The 21,468-nt window shown below is 42.6% G+C and overlaps 1 protein-coding gene across 1 annotated transcript in view; it reads right to left on the bottom strand.

Annotated features, from left to right (window-relative positions):
* Positions 1-2,066: 2,066 nt before the first annotated feature.
* Positions 2,067-21,468, bottom strand: part of ADGRL4 (adhesion G protein-coupled receptor L4) — a 129,530-nt gene continuing 110,128 nt past the window's right edge. The window contains exons 11-15 of the mRNA XM_018559869.1: positions 18,906-19,126; positions 18,749-18,815; positions 13,724-13,815; positions 8,914-9,082; positions 2,067-2,202 (exon numbers count right to left, since the gene is read on the bottom strand). Coding sequence (XP_018415371.1) covers positions 2,140-2,202; positions 8,914-9,082; positions 13,724-13,815; positions 18,749-18,815; positions 18,906-19,126 — 612 coding nt within the window. The 3' untranslated portion in view covers positions 2,067-2,139. The remainder of the gene's footprint in view (positions 2,203-8,913; positions 9,083-13,723; positions 13,816-18,748; positions 18,816-18,905; positions 19,127-21,468) is intronic.

A 21,468-nucleotide genomic window follows, 5' to 3' on the forward strand; every position in this document is an offset into this window, starting at 1 on the left:
TATATATTATGCAGGTATTAATGGCTTCTTTGCTTTATCTATAGATCTATCACCTACTTATTCTGAATATATAAAGGTGACAATTCCTGCAGGTGCTCACTTTAAGTATGGGCAGCATTAGACTTGATCTAGTAGCTCAGCAAAGTTTCTCAACAGTATGAGGGCCCAACTGACTGGATAGAAATTGAATGGAATGTTTCAGTAGGCCCTTGTGATAAATAGCTGTTGATGAAGGTATCTGATATAAAGTGTACCTCCAGCAAAAACTTTTTTGTTATTATAGACGGAGTGGTTAGAGATTTTATTGTTATATGAAATCTTTTTGAGGGGGTTTTCAGCCACTTTCTTCCCTGGAGACAACATTGTCACCAGAACAGGAAGTGAGGGAGAATCTCCAGGGTAGAACACAACAGTTATAAGCCTTACCCCACTGTAATACATAAAAGGACTTTGTGTGTGGACTGTGTCTTTATTGGAGATGTCCTTTCCTGGTGACAACATTCTCAATGGTACAGCAAGCAATGGGATGTCTCCTCAACATGGCCACAGGAACTAGTAAAAACTCTTCTCCACTCTATCCAAATCTACGAAAATTGGCTGGAGATATACTTTAGCAATTAAATCTTAGGACAATTCAACTGTTACAGGGCCAGTTTTAATTTCTCATGTGCAACCTTTGTTCCTGGTACTAGTTAAGTTCCTTTAACCATACTGCCCTAGAAGATGAACATTTGAGGCTCTGTTTGGTTAACAGTGTAGCCCCCATTACCTTTTGTGAGGGGCTATTAGAAATGTAGCAATTGCCAGAGCTGTAGTCAGTCTAGTTGAATTATTGTTGGCATTTATCTGGTTATTTCCAGGTGTTCTGGCATTGACTGTACTGTCTTGAGTGGAGTGTGACTTTGCTGCAGTGTGGGACAACCAATGGGGGACACTGTGAGTGTGTGTGCAGTCCATCAGCCAATCACTAGGGCTCTCACAGTGGTGCATGCTGGAATAGGGCATATATGCTCAGAGGAATTGCCATGTGCTCAATCTATCCTGGGATAGCTCTGAGTCCAGTAAGGGCTGGGTGCTATTCAGCCTGCACTCAGGCCTAGGCCTGTGGGTAGGAATACTTTAATGTGTGGGGAATTTTTCACTGGCCCTCAAGCCTAGAGGAGGCTTTGGCTATTGACTGAGGAGGGAGAGAGCCAGGAAAACTGAGGCTACTGGAGGTACTTGGAATAGAGTGGACCTCAGGAGTAAGTCTGGTGTCTGTACTATTGAAGATTCTGTGCCAATCCCTATTCAACTGTGCTGGTACCTGTGTACCGGTGAGTCTGGAATCTATCTATTTTCTCATGGATGTCCTAAGCCCTAAACCCTCTGTCTCAGTGTGAATATGTTAATAAAGTTCTTCAGCATGACACTTTTGGTCTGGATCTCAACTATGTTGGTCACTAGAAGAGGGCAGTTATTCACTAGTGGGGCAGCTGGTTACCAAAATCCCCTAGACAGGCTATGGCTGACCCGGGTATTCCTTAGGGGGAGAGAGCTACACCATCAACAAGAACAGAACCTCCTTAACACACTTTAATAACTGAGTCCTAAATAGGTTTTCCACCACTTATAACTAAAAATGTCAGCTTCATGAGCTCTTTCCAATTAAAAACATTGGCAGCAAGTCACATTTCACCAACTAGGTGTCAACACAAGGCCAATAGACCACATGCAAAAGGATGTCTTTCGGAGGGACCACTCTTGTTGTTCAAAGCAACCAGACTGCTCATTCTCTAATACTGCTCTGGAACATGGAAGAGAGAAACTGATTGGTCTGAGCTCTGATCCTTCTCCAGACACTCTGTAACGGGGTCCAGCTGATTAATCTTTAGTTGCTATGGGGAAAACAGAATGCCCATATTTCAGACACTTTGATAGACTGTATTTCTGATGCTGGGGCAATGCCGGAAAAATTAAGGATAATTAAAAAAAATAGCTCTTGGGAACTTAACAAATACACGCATGCTATAACCTTGAGTATCCAAAATACTGTTACAGTCATCAGGTAGTTGTATGGTTCCTCTACTATACAATGTGGGAGATTGTTTTATTGTGCTGGCGCAAATGTTTGCTGTGAGTTATAACTGCTCCTTCTGTTTATCTCAGACACACAAGACAACATGGCACGTTCTTGAATAGTCTGTAGTATTCTTCCTGTATCTGGAAAAGTAAAGACAATGAAAAAAACATGTCAGTTTACTGAAAAATCATCTAAAGCCAATTATTTATAGAACAGGGTAAATCAATTCAAAGCATATTACAATCCGAGATCAATAAATGGCCGTATATATGTAAAGGAAAGTGGGATCCGTAGAGTCACAGTATTTGTTCTAATTTTTCTGTTGTTTTTTTTGGAACATGCATGGTTGAGTAAATCTGTTCATATTAATTGACTGTTCTTATGGACCCTCCAGTCTGACCCAATCCATCAGATACAAAGTACACTAAGTTATAATACATTTGCTATTTAGCAGCAGATCAAAGTTCGCTGATTTCCTATGGATCATAAACTTAAAATTACGCTAAACTCAGAAGTTAAATCTTAACCCCTTCGTGACGAAAGACGTACAGTGTACGTCCTGTCACTTTGTGCCTATATGACTGGCCAAGTACACTGTATGTGACGAGTTATATCACATTTGTGTACCTTAACTATTAAGAAAAAGGGTATCTTATTTGTGTTTCACTCGGCTGTAGATCCTCAGATCATCTCTCACTCCCGTGATGGACTACAAACTCAATACAAATTAGTTGTAATGTTCAGTCCGGGTGAACTAACAGACTATATGGATCTCAACTGTGGTTCTAGGGTACGGGTATCAGAGTGGCAGCTGCGCCTCACTTGCCCCGTTTTTAGGAGAGGCTGAGAGGGAGCTGCCTCACATCATTTCCCCGCTGGGGTGAGGGTTTGGTGACCCCGGAGTGTGGGGTCGAGTTGGAGTGAGGAGAGAGTCCGTGCACTGGTAATCTACCTCAGCAGGGGCAAATGATCAGCGTTGGGGAGTATACACAGCAGTTTGATGTTAATCAGTGGTGAGGCGTCCTCACAGCAGTGGAGGTACAACAATCAGTGGAGAGTATGCACCCAGTGAGTATAACCAGCAGGTATGAGCCTTCACAGCATTAGATGTGTTTAAGCCCGCAATATTCACAACAGTAGATATATACCAGCAAGTATGAGTATTCACAGCAGCAGATTTATACCAGCAAGTATGAGCATTCACAGCAGTGGATGTTTAAGTAATCAATAGAGAGTAGCCACAGCAGTAGATATAACCAGCAATTATGGGTATTAACCGTAGTAGCTATGAGAGAAACCTTAGCATCTGATGCTATGGTATAGCCCAGGGTACTTGCGTTCCCGTTGGGTAGGTTTGAGAGTCCAGGTCCCGGGGGAGCGAAGGGAGCGCTGAGTTGATCAGCGTCCTGCTACATCAATAGCGAGACGCCGATCAACTGACGAGCGGCGGCTTTAAGCCGAGCGCTCACTCTAGAGGGGGCGGAGCTACAGGGCGCGCCTGCGCAGGACGTAGATCCCGGAGGAGAGAGAGATGCCGGCAATCCACACCGCGCCTGCGCAGTACGACCACGGGCACTGCCACCCGAGGCCATCACCCGCCCTGAGCGACCCCGGGCAGGAGGAACCCGCTGTCCCTGCACAGGACCGCGACGGACGCCCGCACCGGACCCCCCCAGGGTACGACCCTTACATTAGTAAACTAAACGTGAGATTGTAGTCCATCACGGGAGTGAGCTTGGAGCGGTGACTACTTTACAAAACACACAGGAACCATGGAGAACAAAAGTAGCCCCCCTCCAGAAGGAAGGACAGTGTCAGCACCTATTCAGAGAGGATTTGAGGATCTACAGCCGAGTTATACACAAATAAGATAAATTTTTGTTAATCGTTAAGATACTTGAATGCATTTTTAAGATTTAACTCCTGAGTTTAGTTTTACTTTAATGCGCTTTCAGAGATGCCGGGCTCAAATATGAGCCAGGCAATAACTAGAACCAGGAGGGGATTCTGCTTCCCTCCTATGTACCCAGATAGCAAGGATAACTTGCTACAAACTTGTGGCGGGGTGAAATTGTAATTTTGTTAACTTGCTGCACATATTCCTGGCAAGTTGTAGACTTGCAGAACACTTGCAGCACACGTTCTAGTTGACACTTTTTGAATTTGTAGCAAATTTGCTTGGCAAGTCTACAGCAAGAGTCCTGCAGGTCTTAGCAAGAGCTCTGCAAGCTCGCTGGTCTGGAGACTTGCAATGCTTTAGCAAGTCATTTTCAATCTTGCAGCTCAATTGCTTGATATCTGGGTAGAAGAGAGCAGGTGACTTTGCAACCCCCCCAACGCCTCCATCACTTCTGCTAAGCAGAGGAAAACCAAAAGATTAATTTAAAAAATTAAAAGTTTACACATCCAATTATGTTAGGGCTTTAAAATAATCGAAAGGCACAATAGCAGCCATAAGCTTATTTTTCAGTTTATGTAAAGTCAAATCTTTTTTTGTTTGTTTTGGATAGAGTAGGAAATGGTTTAAACTGTCAATTTATAGTTTCCTGTTTGTTTCCTATTGGGGAGACTTTTCTTTACTTCCTGTTCTAGAGATGCAACAGGAAGGGGCAGAAATCTCCACAACAATTGTAAAATTTTGGATTGCTCATAAATTTCTGTCTTGATGATAATGGTCATCAGGATCAATAGAGAAAGTGAATTTACCCAGCAGGGGGGGGTGTGCACACTCCCCCTGCTCCCACGTGACAGTGATCAGGCCTCACGATTGGCTGTCCAGGCAATGAGCGCTGCATAATATGGGGCAGGCAGGGAGTGCAGCAGACCAATGAGGCAGGGAGCAATACATTGTAAGCACCCAGGGCCGGATTTCCCACAAAGCCAACCAAGGCCCGGCCTCAGGGCAGCAGGGAGTAGAGGGGCAGCAGTGGTGTGGAATTCCTATTTCCCGACGCCCGGGACATGCAGTTTTGGGCGCCGGGCGGGTAGTTTTCTTCTTGTTTCGCAGAGATCACTTGTATGCAGCCTGCAGGTCTGCCATTCTCTATGGTGGGGGGGGTTTGGGAGATAGGGGGCGCATTGAGGAAACTGGCCTTGGGGCGGCAGTAAGAGTAAATACAGCCCTGTAGGCGCCTCCTATAAGTACAGTAAAGTGAACCTGTTACTTGGCTGACTAAGAGCAATGTTAACGTCTGAAAACCAACCCTCATTTTTTTTCCTGTGTTGAGGTATCATAAAGCTTGCTATTCTACCCCCCAGAAGAATGCTTTTTTGTTGTTGTTTAGTAAATAGGCTCCAGTGAGTTTACGGAGCTTCATAAAGCCAAAGTCTTTAACATGCCTGTGCTCCCCAGCCTTTTGGAATTACCCAGTCATTTTCAGAGATAATGTATGGAAATATTCAGAGAGCACAGAAAGCGCTTTGCATACGAATGATCTCTCGAGCGTTAATTGATATGCAGCTATAACATGAGGCCAAGAAAACAAACAAACAAATAAACAAGCGATGTAACGGCAAGCGCGGACTTGCTCTATCAGACGGCTTTATGTTGCCATAAGTAGCAAAGTTACAGCATAGTTACTATTTATTAAAAGTTCTCGACAAACACTTTTATCCTAGGCCTTAAAAAACGTGTTACCAAGAAGGATTGCCAACAACAGCGGGTTTAATCATTATGAAGAAAGGCTAAATGTAAGTAAATAGAGCTTATATTGATTTAAATCACAGGTAATGGTTCACCAATTACTGTACAGCAAGCCTATTATAGCTGTTGGGTGCTACTAACTGACTTAAGAAATCATAATTTTTGCTATTGATGAGGAAAGTTCTGTAGCATGCCGATAAACTGAGGACAGCTGGATGATTTTGCCTGAATAGCCATGGCGCTATAACACTGGCTGCATGATTCCAATTATCATAAGAAAGACTGAAAGATAGTCACAATGGTTCAGCAGCCCAAAGGCTATTGTAGTCATTTACATTGGTTGAACTCATAGAAACATAGGAGATTAAGGTAGAAAAACACTGAGTGCTGCACCGAGTCTGCCCCCTTTTTTATTTTTTTTATTTTTTAACCTTTTTGTCTAAGCATAGACCTATGTTTGACCCAAGCATGTTTAAATTCACTTACTGTTGGCTGACTCACTATCATTGTTGGAAGTCTGCTCTAACCATCAACTACTCTACATTAAAACAATTGTTTCTAAGGCTAGTTTTTAACTTCCCTCCTGCTAGTTTGAGGTTGTGTCTCTTTGTTATTGATGTTAGCATCATATTAAAAATACTGCCCTTCTGAACCCTATTCATACCCTTATGAGTGTGTGGTAAAGTAGTCACCGCTCCAAGCTCGCTCCTGTGTTAGACTAAAATCTCAATACAAATAAGCCAACTAAATGTGAGATTGTAGTCCATCCTGGGACCGAGCGTGGAGCAGTGACTACTTTACAACACACACAGGGACCAAGGAGAACAAAAGTAGCCACCCTCCAGAAGGAAGGACAATGTCAGCACCAATCCAGAAATGATTGGAGGATCTCCAGCCGAGTGATACACAAATAAGATAATTTTTTTTATTAGTTAAGCTGAATGTATTTTTAAGATTTAACTCCGGAGTTTAGTGTCACTTTACCATGTACAGCCAGGAGGGTAGGGGAGGGGCCACTTTTAAATACATAAGGGTATAAATAGGGTTCAGAAGGGCATAACATTAATACAATACATGGCAAAAGAAAACATGCATTAAAGCTGAACTCCAGACACAAAATCTTAAACCAAGATATATTCCTCAAGCCACAATGTATATAAATCCCCTTTGTGAGCACCAAGTGCCTTTGCAAACTCAAGCATTTCCTTGTAACAGTAGCAGTTACATCAACACTGTGCTGTACATAGCCTGGGCAGATGGCAGAGCTGTAAAGGGAGTCAGCAGGCCCCACCCACTACAGGCTGCCTGTATACATCTACAGATCTACAGTAGGAGGGCGGAGACAAGACAGTCTCCATAAAGGGGAGAGAGAGAAGCAGTAACTGATCTTTATTACAGGAAAATCCAAGTTTCACACTGGATTACTGCACAGATCTGGAAAAAATACACAAAACTCACCAAGATTCATGAATAATACACATGGGTCAAGTTTTTACAAACATTGTATTTATTCCGGAGTTCGGCTTTAATTAATTTACTTGAATTCATTTACAAAGCTGTGAATAGATCCTTAAAGTGTATGTAAATCCCTAACAATGAACTACTCTTTTTTGTAATAGAGGAAGACAATATTGGAGAACGGAAGCGCCACTACCTGGCGCAATAAATGTGGTGAGGCTTGGTGAGAGGGATAAGTGATGTACTCACCTATGGTAGGTGGATCATTCGCTTTTAGGACGGCCGTCAGATGGAATGGAGCAGTTGTGGGAGACGGTCCTTCTTGGGATGGGTGGTGTAGCGGTGCGACACAAAGGAACACAGGAAGGTAAGGTGAGGAAGGTGAGCACAAAAAGGAGAGATTAAGTAACTCACCGCGAGGAAAGTGAAAGCTGTCTCTCAACGACGGATGTGGGCTCATGTGGGAAGCTGCAGGATGGTCCTCTGCTGGCATGGTAGTCCTGCTGGACGTCCGCGGTGTCCGGCGCTGGGGAGAGACACAGTGCTGGAGGGTAGTGTGGATGCTGAAGTGTTGTGATGGCCCCCTGAAGTGACTGCTGGAAGGGGGGTGAGGATCCGTAGTGGAGGCGGGTGTGGATGAACGCTGGGTCCTCCTATTAGTCCGGCGAGTCTGTGTCCTCAGACTGTCGGCTTCCGATGACGATGATGGAGTGTTAACAAACACTCAGCGGGTCCTGGGTTCGTGTTGGCGACGCGTTTCTAAGGCGATACCTTCTTTTTCAAGCCGATGTGTCAGAGTTGATCGAGAGCAAGTGTTTGTTAACACTCCATCATCGTCATCGGAAGCCGACAGTCTGAGGACACAGACTCGCCGGACTAGCATCCACACTACCATCCAGCACTGCGTCTCTCCCCAGCGCCGGACACCGCGGACGTCCAGCAGGACTACCACGCCAGCAGAGGACCATCCTGCAGCTTCCCACATGAGCCCACATCCGTCGTTGAGAGCCAGCTTTCACTTTCCTCGCGGTGAGTTACTTAATCTCTCCTTTTTGTGCTCACCTTCCTCACCTTACCTTCCTGTGTTCCTTTGTGTCGCACCGCTACACCACCCATCCCAAGAAGGTCCGTCTCCCACAACTGCTCCATTCCATCTGACGGCCGTCCTAAAAGCGAATGATCCACCTACCATAGGTGAGTACATCACCTATCCCTCTCACCAAGCCTCACCACATTTATTGCGCCAGCTAATGGCGCTTCCGTTCTCCAATTTTGTCTTCCTCTAGTACACCTATTTCGAGCGCCACACATGGGGTAAAAAAAACTCTCTAAATTTTTCATGTCTTTTTTGTAATATCTGTTCTATATGTACAAAAAACACCCGTTGATCCTGCCAAAAATCTAATAAATACCTGCTGGCACCTTTCAGTAATCCTGTGAGCTACTTATTTCCTATGCAGTGTTAGCAGTCTTGCCATTTAACTTCTATGGACTACAGAGCCTCTCTCTCTATATATAGAGAGATGGCAGAGTTACAAATGATTGAAATAAAAAAAAAAATGTTCTTTCTCCCAACCTTACCGACTAGCAAAGTGTATTCAACTGTAAATATTAAATTTTTATGTTTTGACTGTCAGTATTGCATTTATTGGTATTTTATTTTGAAGGATTCTCTAATTATAGTTACGGCTGTTACTATTATTATAATGGGTTTTTTTAATGATTGAATTGTTGTTATTTCTCTACTCACCTTCTTGGATAACACACAAAGGAAGATGAAGATAAACATTCCCTGGAAGGCGTTGGAGATAGTGAAGAGGTAAGCTGTCACCAATGAGCCATTTACAACATGGAGAACACCAAACATCCAGGTGGCACCAAGGAGGAACAGAAGAGCAAGAGCACCCCTCGCACAGGACCTGCAAAAACATGCCCGTTATTTTATCCTAAAAACATACAAATAATAGAACATACGGTATATGTTGCTTGCAGCACACAGACAAAACACAACAGTGACATTCCATGGTTAATGCCGAAATACATGGTACATTGCCAGCTTATACATGCCAGTTCAGAATTTTAAAACAAAAAAAAATTATAGGGGTGGGTAGAGCAAGAAAAGGACTTTTTTATTTAGAGGGTTTTGCAGTAGAAAGGGTATTAAGCCCCGCCTCTTGTGCCAACTAAGCCACTCCTATAGCAATGAATCTCCAACCTCTGTGTCATTAAAGTACTTTTATTATCAAACCATAAGTGATAATCAGTAAGTAAAAATTACATAACTATTTAATGGCATTGTCACTTTTAATTTGATCATATTAAATTAGTCATATAATAATTTAGGGATGTTCAGTTACCAGTTCTGATACCAGTGCCAATATTTGGCATTTTCATGAGAACTACCAGGGTTGCAGCGGTTGAAGCTGGGACTGGGCCATGGCGCTCCACCACTGTCCTGAAATCATTAGTCTGTATTGTTTTCGAAAAACTGTCACATGACAATAAACAAAAATGTATCAGTAATTGGTATCTGTTTGTACTGTGTGCTCCTTAAAAATGACAGCTACCTCCCAACTGAGTTTTTCATAACTGGGAGGAGGAATGCAAAAGGATGCCCACCATCCGACGGAAATGATGTGGACTGTCCTCTTGGGTAAAACAAGAGTGTTACAATGCTCTTGTCAGTGTTGTCATACTCTTCTTCTACCCAAGAGGACAGTCCATTTCATTCCCTTGGATGCTGGGTATCCTTTTGGATTCCTCCTCCCAGTTATTAGGCCAGTCTTACCGGCTCCCAGTCACTAGTCGGAGACCAGGAGCTGTTTGGGACATGGGCCTGGGTGCATGGGCACTCCTAGCAAAAAACAAGTGATGGAAAATCACCGGAAGGGAGTCAAAAACAAAGGCACATTTTTTGGTAGAGTTTTGGAAGTTTATCAAGAGCTCTGAAGAAGGGGGTATATTGTCTGAAACGCGTCAGTTAGCAAGGCAGCTTTGTGTGGGGTCTGCCTTGTACCATTCATTCAGTGATTACCATGTGAGTAGTATTTTATGTCAGCTTGTATGTTCATTGATTAATAAACTGTATTACACGAGGACAAGGCGCTGTCTGTTTGTTTTAAAAATTAAAACACAATTGGCTGGAGTCAGGGATAAGGTTAAGTTCATGCGAGTGCTGAGACTGAAGAGTCTCTGACACACCAATAGCATTAGTTTTAGATGTATTTGAGAAGCATTTAGAAAGTGATTTATGGAGCTCTCTAAATGCCTGTTTTTTTGGGGGGAAGGCGGAGAGAGGCATTTGTGTTGGTATGCGTGCAAGTGGGTCTACTGGGCAGTTTTTTAAACATTTTTATTAATTTAATTTAATGTATTGTTGTCACAAGGGGGCTAACAAGTCCCCTTTGTGACAGCATTGGGCATGTGACAGGTAATCTGTATGGAGATATCAGGAGTCCAATGGACAACTAATGTCTCCCCTGCCCTCTGCTATAGCTGATCAAACACAGCCTGTGCTTGACTCGCTGTTTACCTGGCTGTTCAGTTGGGATTTTAACAGCTCTGAACCCAATAATGCTCAGAGCTGGGCACTTCTAGATTTAAATACTGCAGAGAACATCGGTTCGCTATCCTGACACTCTCTGTTGTGATCCCAGGAGCAGTGGGAGATCCTGAAAACCACAGAGCAAGGGGGTCTGCCGGGGAGGCGGCACCTCGCCAGTCACGAAAAAGTAATCAGGTGGCTCTACAGCCCCCCAGATGATGTTTACTCAATAGTTGGGACCCGCCTGATGACAGCAGTAACCACTTTAACCACTTCAGGGCTGGACGTAGGACATACATCCAGAATTCTGAAGTGGTCAACGGTTTGTTTATTTCTTTTTGGTTTATGATTAACCATTCTTCCAGGTGGTTTAGTTTTTATAAATTTAGTTTCAAACCCCAATAAAGGGCCATGGCCCAACTTATCCACTATGTTGGTGTGTAGTTTAATTTCTTTATTCACTAACTTTTACATTACAGGTAGATAGGTAGGTGCTTGTGGGCTTTACAATCCCATGACAGCTGATGTGAGACACGTGTGTTAAAAACCGTGAGAAATGCATGAATATTTAAAAGTGTGATTCCAAGGGGGTGATAAGACATCCCAGGAGAAGGCTTGTCAATGCACTCTATGTAAACACACCCACACTGCTTCATGCATGGATTTGAAGGCGCACCATGGGAACTACTTCATCACCAACTCTAATGTATGACCTTGTTCACTCCAGAACCTGGCCAGGAATTTAAGTCCACCTTTCAGAGCAGTAAAGTGCTTGGGAATACGAACGAGTCTGAATGCTCAAGCACACTAACCTGCTAGTGCTGCCACGGCAACAGGAAAACAGCATGGAAGCACACAAAGCCTTAAACATAATACTTCTGAAATTCCCTAAAATCTTTATCACTGGAAGTGCCAAGTACACTGACTACCTCCCAGCTCTCCTCCATCACAGCGTTCTGGTGATTGCACAGCTGTACTCTAAAATAAAAAAAGTATTTAGTAAATATGGACTTCCCTGGAGACTGGCAAGGCTGGCAATGCCATATGACTTCATTTTTAATCTACTCTGAGAAATTCCCTTTAGGAAACGTCTGTCTTCAATAACAGGAGAGTTGGTACAGCTTAGAAAATCAGCTTTTCCCTGTGCTTGACTACCTCTTTATTTTTAGAACAGAAATGATTAAAACATGTATATTGGCTTTATGCATAACTTGATGTAGTAAGACAGGGCAGTGAGGTCATAAACTTTGTGAACAGAAGTCATTTGAACCAAAACACACATTTGAAAGTTGAACAAATTTCAATTTGAAAATTGTTATTAGATTTGTGGTCCATAAAGTTTGGTACACACCTTTTGATGCCTGTCTCTGGTCACATGAACAATAGTCTTTGGAAAGAAATTGGGGGCTACAGTCCATCAAAGCAGGCCTAACACTGCTTGATAAAATCCCACATGTTGCTAGTAAAACTATCAAACAAATCTATTATTTTGGCAGAAAATAAATAATAGATTTGCTGCTGTCTGTAAGCAAAGCTAATTGTAAAAAAAAAAAAAAAATGTAAATTCCACAGCCAAATATGTGCTGCCAAAGTACACTGCCATTGATGTTCTCCCTGAAAACCATGGTGGTCCCGTGATACCAGGCACAGCTTTCAGGCAGCACACAAACTTATAGATTTAAAGTGACACTAAACTTAGTACCATGTAGTTATATCTTAAAAATGCATTCAATTACACTAAGGTCTCGTTCACACCTAGGCGTATTGCATATGCGCATCTGTCGCGCGACCGCTGCGCGGTTTTTTTACCGCGATTCGCGGTAAAAAAGTTGCGCGACCGTCGCGCGTTTCCGAAGGCTACTTTGCTGTATCCCAATGGAAACACCCTACAAAACGGCCCAAAGTAGTACCTCAACCTTTTCAGGCGTGGGCCGTTTTGTAGGGCGTTAGGGACGGGCGAAAATACGGCAAGGTGGGAACGAGACCATTGACTACAATGCAATTTATATTTTTGACCGTTTTGTAGAGCGTTCGTCGAGCATAGAACGTGCTACAAAACGGTCAGGTGTGAACGAGGGCTAACTGTTAACAGAGCTTGTTAACAACAGAACATGAGATTGTAGTTCACCAGGGGAGCGAGCTTGGAGCGGTGACTACTTTACAACACACACAGGGATCATGGGGAACAAAAGTATTCCCCCCCCCCCCCCAAAGGAAGGACAGTGTCAGCACAAATTCAGAGATGATTTGAGGATTTACATCTGACTGATGCACGTATAAGATACATTTTTGTTAATAGTTAAGGTACTTGAATGCATTTTTAAGATTTAACTCCTGAGTTTAGTGCCAAGTTAAAGGATTTGAGTATTTCCCATGTCGTATCTAAAACATTATATAAAGGCCTCTCCCCCTCTATACAGTTGTGGGTGAGCTTTACAAATGCAAAACAAAAGAAATCAGGTACATTGGGTGATTTTTCAGTTTTTTTCTATATAGATTCAAGGGTGACATGGGGAATACACAAATACATTACCTTTATGTGGCAACAGTTTGTTTAGCAGCTTTGCAAAGGGCCACAAGTAACCACCAAAATTTGTCCCCCAATGACTTTACTATAATTCTAATTCCAAACTCAAGTGTGAATCAAATTTTGGCATTTTTGCTTATTAATAACCCATCGTTGTGTTTCAAAAATGTTCTAGTGTTGAAAAGAATTGTAGTCGCAAAGGAATGCTGCTTCAGTGGATAGTCCACAACCAGCTGCAGACAACTGTAGACACAACCCCATCACAAGAAGCACAATTTAAATATATCCCTCTGGGCACACGGGATACTACAGAAAAACCGAGGAGTAACATTGTAAGAAAGGTAATAAATGTTGTTTATTGCTTCGCTGCGCTGTCAAATGTGTCATAAATATGCCATATCCCTTGAAGCACAGTTGCACCAGTTTTTATTAATACTCTTCCTCGGAGATGCTCCTATATACGGTGCTTTAGAATTTCTGACTACTCACCTTATGTTTTCATAGCAGCTACCTTCTGGTTTTAACATTGCAGTGTGTCTGAAAACTTTGTAGATGATAACACCGAATGCCATCAAATTAACCTGGAAAACGAGAGACAGACAGCTATAAAGACAATGCTGTGGATGCCAATACAAGCTGCAAGGAAAGTCTTCTAGGGCAGTGTTCCCCAACCCCCGGTCCGCAGATCAAATGGTACCGGGCCGCACAGTCTCAGTGCGGTCCGGTCATGCAATATATGGCAGTGCCCGCTCAGTGTATTGTCATAGGTTATCTGATAAAATGCCCTACCTTCCCCCCTACTCAGTGATACTTTCTTTCCCTCTGCTTCATCATTGATCTGTTGGCCCACGAGAGCACTGTGTCCGGACCCTTTGTAAGCGCCATGGCAAAAGGTGTTAACATCATCTTCCTCCGGATCATGCAACAGTGTTTGTATGCAGCGATTGGCCTCCAAGACCCAAACATTAAATCCTGGAAGGAGGTCACATGCTTTTCCATGCCTCGATGGGCCATGTATTTACCAAAGACTCTGACCCAGCAATGCAGTTGTTGGGGTGTATGCAAAAGTAAGTATCTGCGGTTGAGGGGTCTATTATAAGGGCTGCAAAATCCCAAACACTGTATCCTGGGAGGAGGTCACATGCTTCTTGTTTCTTGGAAGAACCAGGTATTTACCAAAGACTCTGACCCAGCAATATAGTTGCAGGGTTGCACGTGGAAGTAAGTACTGGGGGGATATTCTCTTTAAATGCAGACAACTTGTGGTGGCTGTCAGTACCTGTGCTGGTTCTCAGATTGATCCCTGTGTCCCAGTTGAGCCCATTGGATCCTAGTCCATTTTGTATATATGTAAAAAGGATCCACTGCTCCACTCAAGATTTTTGGCCAGCAGCCACTCAGCCCCAGGTGCCAACTCTCATCTCAGCTCACCCGGGCCATAAATATTATGTACTGGATAAAGGTAGCTACACATACGGATCAGTTACCCTATGTATGAATTTATTCAATCACAGAGTGCATAGACAATTCACCTCTGCTGATGTGTTTCGCTTGATAACAGCTCATTGAATGATTACCTTTCATACTTACAATTAAGCCCTTGCTGAGTGAAATGCTTTAAAGGAGGCATTCAGGTGGATTGGCTAGGTACCAGGTGATTGATTAAATTCATATATACAGTAACTGATCCAGAGCGTGTGGCTCTTTTCCTTTATGCAGTCCATTGTGGGATGTCAACTTTTTGCCCTAAGACACGATTAATCTCCGCTAGGTCCTTCCCATTGTCATTAAGTTGTCAAATGCCAGAACTTCAGTGAACAGTAGTAGCAACTGGTTGCTAAATGACACAGGGCTTAGCGCTATAGAGGTGTAGACCTTACTCCCTTCTTGAGTAGAAGTACAAGTCCCATGTAGAGCAAGGCATAAAATCCAAGCGGGCTCCACAGGGACACTTTCCTGCACTACGGTTGTTAATGTAAAAACATTTAGGCCGGTCAGGATTACTTTAAGAGCCTATTTTCAAAGAGTGAAGAAATCCAGTGTCCATCCTCACAGTTCAGATGTGGCCATAAAGCTCAAGATGAGTTTTCAAAATGGCAGCGTCTGCAACGATTTAACAAACTGATAAAGGGAAGAGATTTTTATTTACAGAAAAGCCTTCTCCGCTAGCGCGTTTCGCCTCATCCACTCTTGTGAAATAGCTGGCTCCAATCTAATGCTACAATTTGGGTTAAAAATAGCCGTGATGATTACAGGGTGCCGAGGAATTTGTGAAACATGAAGATGACAGTGTAATCTTCTGCAATGTCCGATCACCAATAACAGGTGATACAATGCAATATATGAACTTCAGATTATCAGACTGTTGACACGGTTTTCGTCTTGAACCTCCCGCTGGGTTTTGCCAAAGTACAGCTGACATGTCAAACTTTATTTTTGTGCTTTCAAAGTTTCAGGAACAATTTAGATGTTTAGAGCCACTTTTGGAAAAAAAAATTCAAGTTTGAAAAGGCTTGGCAGGAAACTGTGATGGACTCACTGCGCTTCAAAGTGATGTTAAAGGAGCGGTATACAAAAAATACTTGACGTAAAAGTGTTACTGGCAATAGTTGCAAGTTTATGTTTGTAATGTTCCCAACACTTGTTCAGAAAATAGAAAATAAGCCAAGTAGGTAACACTACTGTTGCTTTGCAGTAGCTGACATGTTGTGCTAATTGAGGCTTTCAAGTAAGAATGAGTGAAATGAAGACATTTGGGTGCGATTGAAGGTGGTTTTTAAGGGTGTAATCAGCTGTAGAGGGTTACGGAAACTCATTTAAAAAGACCCTGTAAAGGTCAATAAATCAAAAAACGGCACTCCCCTGCAATAGAAAGAGTAATATAGTCACTTCTCCTGTGGCCCATGTAACTGCAACTTTTACAAGTTTTTTTTTTGCATTTGGCAGTTCTAGTAGTGTTGGCTTCCGTGTACTGTAGGGCTTAGTGGATGGAACCATACTTCCGGAAGAGTCTGATGGAGGTCACAGCACTGGAGCGGAGGAAAGATAGCAGTCTGGCAACAGGATAGGGGAGTATAATATGGTGGTGTAGTGCTTATTACTTCTGCCCTGCAGCACTTGGGGTCCCTGGTTTAAATCCTAGTCAGGACACTATCTGCACAGAGTTTGCATGTTCTCCCTGGGCTTTTGTGGGTTTCCTCCCACATTCCAAGGGCATGCTGGTAAGTTAATTGGCTATGTGAGATAGGGACCATAGATTGTAAGCTCCTGGAGGGCAGGGACTAATGTAAATGTGTACTGATGTAAATTGTGAGTGCTATATAAATACCTACAATAACTCTTCTAGTGCCGGAAACTGACCTAACAGATCAGTTTCTATTTTACATTTTCAATTTCTTTCTTTTTAGGTGTGCGAGTGTACTAAAAAACCAACATGGCAGCTCTCAGTGATATGGTTTTGTTTATCAACAGCCTGCACTGACATTTTTAGAAAACAAGGCCATTAATTTTTGTTATTTTAATAAGCAAATTTTGACTAAGTGGTCCATATAGTTGTGACGACATGGTCATAATTTTATGGGTTATGTGTGTGTTATTGTTGGGTTATGTTTAAGTATGTTATTCTGTGTAACCTGTTTAGAATGTCAGCAGCCCCCCCCCTGTGTTAGCTCTCTTTGTATTCCCAAGGAGCTCAGGACAATGACATTCTCCTGCGTCTGGCCAGACTCCTGCTATGGCTGCCTGGAGCTCTTTCGCACCTTGTAGAGTCAGATTGTCTGGAGAGGGCATGGTGTATGTGATGGGATTATAATCTTATCTGATCACTTTGTGTATAGAAGGTTGCACAGTTGCTCAATAAATCAGAGTTTGTTTCCCCCTACACTTGGTTTTGACTAGTGAATGGGGGAACTGGAGCTAAAGATCACTTGGTTGCAGCATCTCCTCAGCAAGGAAGAATACAGCGGCGCACATACTCATCCTGAGTACTGGAGTCCGTTACAATAGAGAAATCTGAAAATCATTTTCAATAAAGCTTTGTGAAGCCAACATCAGTAATTTCCCTACTAATGTAAACTTGGTGACATTATTTTGTTGTTGTTCCATTGGATTAGTGGACAGGAAGTGATCTATGTGTAGCAGAATATGTTCTCCCTAAACCCTACCTGAACCCTATTAAGTTACATGTCTATTCTTAGTGCCCATTCACGCCAAGGTGTTCCACTGCAGTGCATTTAACTCCAATGTTACCACAACAAACCAGAAATTACACCTAAACCATTTTTGGTAAAGCAACACACCGCAACACATATTTATTGTAGGTTTGGCCATATGAATAATGATTTGTAGTGTAGAGATAGTAGATTCAAGAGTTCTAAAATCCGTACTGCTTTCTCCTACACCACTAATTACTTGGAAAAGGCAATGGCAAAAGAAGAAAAATGTCCATAACCACTCACTAAATATTATTTTTTATCCAATGAGATAAATGAGAGCAAAAACTAACGGACTGCTGTTGGCAGAAAAGTAACTATCTCTTATTTCTAACAGGTAGTGTAAGTTACTTAAAAAAAATAAATAATTTTCAATTTAAAAAAAATCAAAATGATCCATAATCATTCCAACAAGTGTAACCCGGATCACACTGGGTTATTGATTCTCCCATTAGGCCCTTTCCCCTGTTTGTACAGAAACAGGAACTTCTGTGATCAAACTGGAGTCTTTTCTAACATTATCTTTATCATCATCACTATTGACTAACAATCTGCGGCAGCTGGCACTTGTACAGAAGTAAGGAGTGGAATGGTTCTCGTTATGTGTCATCAACTACCACTAACCCAAGGACTCAATAAAAAATTAGCAAACTTGAAGCTGAAGATTGGCGTCAGCTCCGCTCAATAATGATTTGTAATTGCTTTCAAAATTATCGACTTCTAAATAGCTTCTTTAAAACTTGGCAAATAAACTAACTAATTGTAGAGATTCACAGATTGTCTGCTAAAGGGGTTTTTAACTTTGCAAATCTCACCATGCAAGTGCTTTAAGTGCAAATAAGGGTTAACCCGTCTTGTGCCAAAATGCCTGCACTCCCATATTATTAACTATCACTTAAAAGACGACTATTGCAAACAATATTGTATTCTGATTAGGGATGCCTATACCGAGTATTTGCAAGGGCATGTGGCTCTTACTCAGTTCTGTCAGCACAGAGCATTGGAGTGGGAGGGCAAGATGCAGGGTTTTAACAGAGCAGAAATCAGTCACCAATACTTGAGGGGAGAGAGGGGTACAGAAATAAAAAGAAATACAAAGGGTATTAGATTTTAATTGAGCTGTGCTTCTGGGAGTCATGACTGTGACTGTCAAGGTTTTGCAGTGCAGCGTAGGACTTGTAGTTTCACAACAGTTGTAGTGCTGAGGTTGCCTACCCCTGGTGTAGTTAAACCAGTCTTCAAATCTTACTTAATGCAAAAAAAAGGCAATAAACACATAATAAAACACAAACTTCGTACTCACAAGAATGATGAGACAGGCCGGTCCAATAAAACTCCATATAAAATTGTTCTCCGTGCTCAGCCAACATCTTCAAGATAAATAAAATATTATCACATAAATAATTCATTCATTTGAGAAAATATTTTTAAACGCAGAGCCTTCACTTCAGCATACTCACACTTTATCCGTGCCATAATACTTGTATCCCAGAATCGCTGAAATGCCAACCACCACAGCCGGACTACAGTAACCGAAAATGTAGAAGTTTTTGTGCAAGAATCCACGGTTATAGATGACACCGACGACAATAAGGTACAAGTGGATTCCCTCAATGCACATCCAGGCAAACGCTGCGAGGAAGAAGTAATGTAGAAGTCCAGCGATGATGGCACACAGAAGCTTAAAAAAATAGAAAGAAGCCATTTGACATTATAAGGATTTTTTTTTTTAAACAATTAAATACTAGTTTTGACTTAGTTTAATTAAAGTAACACTAAACTCAGGAGTTAAATCTTAAAAATGCATTCAAGTACCTTAACTATTAACAAAATGTATCTTATATGTGCATCAATCAGATGTAAATCCTCAAATCATCTCTGAATTGGTGCTGACACTGTCCTTCCTTCTGGAGGGTGGCTACTTTCGTTCCCCATGGTCCATGTGTGTGTTGTAAAGTAGCCACCGCTCCAAACTCACACAAACTCATAAACTATAATTTCAGTACACATTAGTAAACTAAACATGAGATTGTAGTCCATGGGAGCGAGCTTGGAGCGGTGACTACTTTACAACACACACAGGGACCATGAGGAACAAACATAACCACCCTATAGAAGGAAGAACAGTGTCAGCACCACTTCAGAGATTATTTGAGGATCTACAGCTGTGTAATGCACAATAGACATGTGCATGGCAAAAAAAATGTGTTTTCTGATGAAACGATTGAAAACGAAAAACATGTTTATTCGTTTCCTCAAAGAAAACACATTTTTATGCTGTTTCGGATTCAGAGGCAACAAGCCTTCGAATCCGAAACCACACACTGAAACTGCAGAACGAGCGGCGGCCATAGCGGCCGCCAGTGCGTTCTGTGCATGTGCGCCACCATCTTTGAGTGTATCTTGGTATACACCAAGATGGCGGCACCCCCATGTTTGAGCGCTGCCATCTTGGTGTATACTAAGATATACCCAAAGATGGCAGCGCTCCTGCAAAGAACGTGCCGGCAGCCGATACGGCCACCGCTCATTCAGCGTGTGACGTCAACGTCATGTGACATCAAGCGTTCTGCCTCCAAGATGGCAGCGGGCATGCACAAAACATGCCGGAGGCCAATATGGCTGCAGTACATTCTGACATCAAATTTATGTATGCCCGAATATAGTTTTCGTATATTCGGGCATATAATAAATTCATTATTTCGGATTCGGATGAACCGCCGAATCAACTGAATTTCGTTGATTTGCAGGTTCGTCCGAATCCGAATGCACATGTCTAATGCACAAATACTTTACATTGTTGTTAATAGTTAGGCCTGGTTCACACCTATACGTTTTGTAGCGCGTTCAATGCTCTACGAATGCTCTACAAAACGCTCAAACATGAAAATCCCATTGTTTTCTATGGGTATGGTTCACACCTTGCTGTATTTCAGCCCGTCTGAATGCGCTACAAAACGGCCTACGCCTCAAAAGGTACATGAGCTTCTTTGCGGCGTTTTTGTCACGCGTTTCCATTGGGATACAGCCAAGTAGCCTTCGGAAACGCGCGTTTGTCGCGAATCGCGGTAAAAAAGCGTGTCATGAAATGCGGGACAAGCGCGCATATTCGATACGCCTAGGTGTGAACAGAGCCTTAAGGTACTTGAATGCATTTTTAGGATTTAACTCCTGAATTTAGTGTCACTTTTAGTCAACTGGCCATAATAAAAAAAGGCAATGTAATAGTGGTTTCCAATAGTGAGGACCACAAGGTGTCTACACATACCCTTAGTTTTGAGAAACCCTTCTATGGTGTCACAATATCCGGAAATCCCTGCCAGATTTCTGCTTTTCTCCCTGGTTGTGGGCTCTCATTCTGTGCCACTGTTCCTATCTTCCTCCTCTTGGTTACAACTTTCTTCCCTACCTGTTGTTTGTATCCAGTTCCCCGGTGCTTCGACTAGTCCTTTGTGTCTGTGTGGGTGCGCTAGAGGGCTGCAACCTGGAAGGTGTCCAGCAGCCAATCATCCTCACCACTAGAGGCTCTGTCGAATACCTGGCCCTTCTTAGATTCTGCGCCTCTTGTGCTTCCTGAGAACGCACAGACCATTAGTTCCTCTCTCTCTGTGACCAACATCACAGATATCCCTCTTGTCTTTGACTCCTACTAACTCCTCAAACCCCGTAGCTCACATACCCTAGTGCCCCGGTCCCCAGACCGTGACATATGGCCTATTCCAGGAGGCTCATATAAAGGCATGCAGGTTTAAAAAAAAAAAAAATATGAACTAGTCATTAAACCACCATAACAGATAGCCCTCCTAACTTACAACTAAAACTTTTTGGATATGTCCCCATAAACCCCTTCACCATCCTATCTAAATAATCATCGTCATCGCCAGTCCTACTGGGTACCAGTGTGACTTCAAAAGATGTCATTAGCCTGGTTTTACTTTACATATTGATAGCTAGGAAAAGAGCTGCTGAAAGAAAACTATATATATTGTAGCAGTGCGTGGCAATGCCAGGGTGTCTTTTGGC

This window comes from Nanorana parkeri, unplaced genomic scaffold (genome assembly GCF_000935625.1).
Source record: "Nanorana parkeri isolate BGI_ZX_2015 unplaced genomic scaffold, ASM93562v1 scaffold418, whole genome shotgun sequence".
Taxonomy (NCBI): Eukaryota; Metazoa; Chordata; class Amphibia; order Anura; family Dicroglossidae; genus Nanorana; species Nanorana parkeri.